This window comes from Herpailurus yagouaroundi, unplaced genomic scaffold (genome assembly GCF_014898765.1).
Source record: "Herpailurus yagouaroundi ecotype Mexico unplaced genomic scaffold, PumYag 187, whole genome shotgun sequence".
In the NCBI taxonomy this organism is placed as follows: domain Eukaryota; kingdom Metazoa; phylum Chordata; class Mammalia; order Carnivora; family Felidae; genus Herpailurus; species Herpailurus yagouaroundi.
Genome location: NW_024412418.1, coordinates 4,781,617 through 4,784,599, shown reverse-complemented (window position 1 = coordinate 4,784,599; position 2,983 = coordinate 4,781,617). Strand labels below are relative to the sequence as shown.

At 37.3% G+C, this 2,983-nt stretch overlaps 1 protein-coding gene across 1 annotated transcript; it reads left to right on the top strand.

Moving 5' to 3' along the window:
- The first annotated feature begins 1,476 nt into the window (after nucleotides 1–1,476).
- Nucleotides 1,477–2,397, top strand: LOC121043894 (olfactory receptor 5AS1). Its single transcript, XM_040495881.1, has one exon. The coding sequence runs from the start codon at nucleotides 1,477–1,479 to the stop codon at nucleotides 2,395–2,397; it is 921 nt and encodes a 306-aa protein (XP_040351815.1).
- Nucleotides 2,398–2,983: the final 586 nt, after the last annotated feature.

The window sequence follows — 2,983 nt, the reverse complement described above, 5'->3', positions numbered from 1 at the left end:
TTCTTTATCTTTAACTTCCTGCTGAATATATTCCATCACACTATGATTTATTTTGTATTTACACACGTTCTGTTTTTTTTTTCCTTGATTAATTTCCTTCTGGTTATATAGCATATATTTTCTTATATAGCTAGCTTAGAAGTTCATTAATGAGTTCAGAGATACAGTTTTTCCTCAAGACACTTCCTGTTTCTGGGATCTCACATCAGACATTGTCTTATCTCAGAGGTAAGAAAGAAACATAAACCCTAGGAGAGGAAAGCAGTACTTATAGGACACGTGTATAAGATTTACTACTGCGAAACAATATATTTACATAGAACACACACACACACACTTTTCTTTATAAGAAAGCACACATTGTGTATCCATATTGTCAAAAATAAGATGAATTTTGAGACACCTTAGTATTTTATTAAAAAAATTGTCCTTCGCCTGCTCACACATGTGCTCTTTCTCTCTCAAAATAAACAAATAAACTTTTAAAAGGGGTTCCTGTGTATCTCAGTTGGTTACGTGGCTGACTCTTGGTTTTAGCTCAGGTCATGATCTCATAATTCATGAGATCAAGCCCCACATGAGGTTACCATGCTGTCAGCATGGAGGTTACTTGGGATTCTCTCTCCCTTTCCCTCTGCCCCTTCCTGTCTCATGGTGTCACTCTCTCTCTCTCCCTCTCTCTATCTCTCTCTCTCAAAACAAATAAATAGGCTTTAAAAACTGAGTATTGAGTAAGCAATTAAAAAGAAACAAGATGTCCATTTATTTGCTTTAACGAATTTTACTTAATAAATTCTCATATTAGTGTTTATGAGATGCCAGATGCCAGTAACATAAACAATATTTACAAATATCCACTCATTTATTCCTCTAATCATCACAGAGTGGCTAAATAATTTAATCATTCTCATGCAACCAGTAAGCAGGAAAGCTAGGATTTGAATCCTGTCATCTCTTACAATAACTACTATGCCTTAACAGTTAAGTTAAACTACTTCCCAAGATCACAGTTACTCTTCTGTAGAATTATCTACAGAAAGTGGTAACTTTCTTCCTAGAGTTTTTCTCAACTTTCCTTGACATGGAAGAATGGGATTTCAGGATGGAAAAATAAAGCTTTGCTTCGAGGATTTTGCCAACTTTCACAATTCTACTGGTCTTAATCAACCAAGCCACATTCATCCCATTTCTGCTTGAAAGGAACAAGTACATTCTTCATGCCTCCCAAAACACCACCTCTGAATAACATCCTCTAGTGTCAACAAATATTTTTAATTACCTTTTTTAAAGAAAGTGACAGAAAAGAAAAAAAAAAAGCAAATGTCACAGAAAAGGCCATCATAACTATGATTTTATTATCCTTCTATTTGCTTCCTTAGAAGAGAGAGTGAAGATGTTCTTGCGTCATACATCACTCAAGTCAACACGTGTGTTCTGATCCCCTCTCTTTTGGATAAGGAAAACAAGAAAACCAGGATGTTGGAGAGTAATTATACCATGCCAACTGAGTTTCTTCTTGTTGGATTCACAGATTATTTGCCTCTCAGGGTCACACTCTTCTTGGTATTTCTTATAGTCTATACACTAACTGTGGTGGGAAATCTGGGTTTAATAATCTTAGTTCATATCAATCCAAGCCTTCAAACCCCCATGTATTATTTTCTTAGCAACCTGTCTTTCTTAGACATCTGCTATTCTACCGCGATCGCTCCTAAAATGCTGGTGAATTTTTTAGCATCCAGGAAAAGCATCTCTCCCTATGGCTGTGCACTACAAATGTTTTTCTTTGCTTGCTTTGCTGATGCTGAGTGCCTCATTCTGGCAGCAATGGCCTATGACCGCTATGCAGCCATCTGTAACCCATTGCTCTATCCTACCCTTATGTCGAGGAGAGTCTGTATCTGCTTCGTGGTGTTGGCATACTTCAGCGGGAGTATGACTTCCATGGTACATGTCTGCCTCACATTCAGGCTGTCATTTTGTGGCTCTAATATTGTCAATCATTTCTTCTGTGATATCCCACCTCTTCTGGCTTTATCATGCACGGACATCCATGTCAATGAGCTTCTGCTCTTTGCCTTATGTGGTTTCATCCAGACCAGCACTTTTGTGGTCATATTTATCTCTTACTTCTGTATCCTCATCACTGTTTTGAGCATTAAGTCCTCAGGGGGCAGGAGCAAAACGTTCTCCACTTGTACTTCCCATTTCATAGCGGTCTCCTTGTTCTACGGAACACTCCTGTTTATGTACTTACGTCCCACCACTGACTATTCCCTGGACACTGACAAGGTAGTTGCAGTGTTTTATACTGTGGTCTTTCCCATGTTTAACCCAATAATATACAGTTTCAGAAACAGGGATGTAAAAAATGCCCTCAAAAAGCTATTAGAATGAAACTGGACTTTCAAATGAATAAGAATTAAAATCATTTAAGAATATTCAAGGTAGGGGCGCCTGGGTGGCTCAGTCGTTTAAGTGCCGGACTTTGGCTCAGGTCATGATCCCACAGTTCATGGGTTCGAGCCCCATGTCAGGTTCTGTGCTGGCAACTCAGAGCCTGGTACCTGCTTCAGATTCTGTCTCTCCCTCTCTCTGCCCCTCCCCCGCTCACCTTCTGTCTCTCTCTCAAAAATAAATAAACATTTAAAAATTTAAAAAAGGAATATTCAAGGTAGAGTCTGCACTTCCAATATCATCATGCCATTAACACCTTGTATGTCAACTATTTTAAATTTATTATCATTTCTCAGAAATAAAGATAACGTTTCATCCTCCATACTTTAAAATGTTTTTGTCTTCTAAAAATCTTCTCTCCAGAATTACTCTACTCTATGAAATATGCTTGAGATAAAATAAATAATAATATATCTTTTCCAATTAGTGTTCACAAAATACTTTATATATTGATTCATTATATTTTTTATCATGTTATACTCAAGGTCTATGTTGACTTGTCTATCAACCCATCCATAAGTAGAAA

Coding starts and splice junctions, on each gene's coding strand:
- LOC121043894 (XM_040495881.1), top strand. CDS start 1,477: ATGTTGGAGAGTAATTATACCATGCCAACTGAGTTTCTTCTTGTTGGA.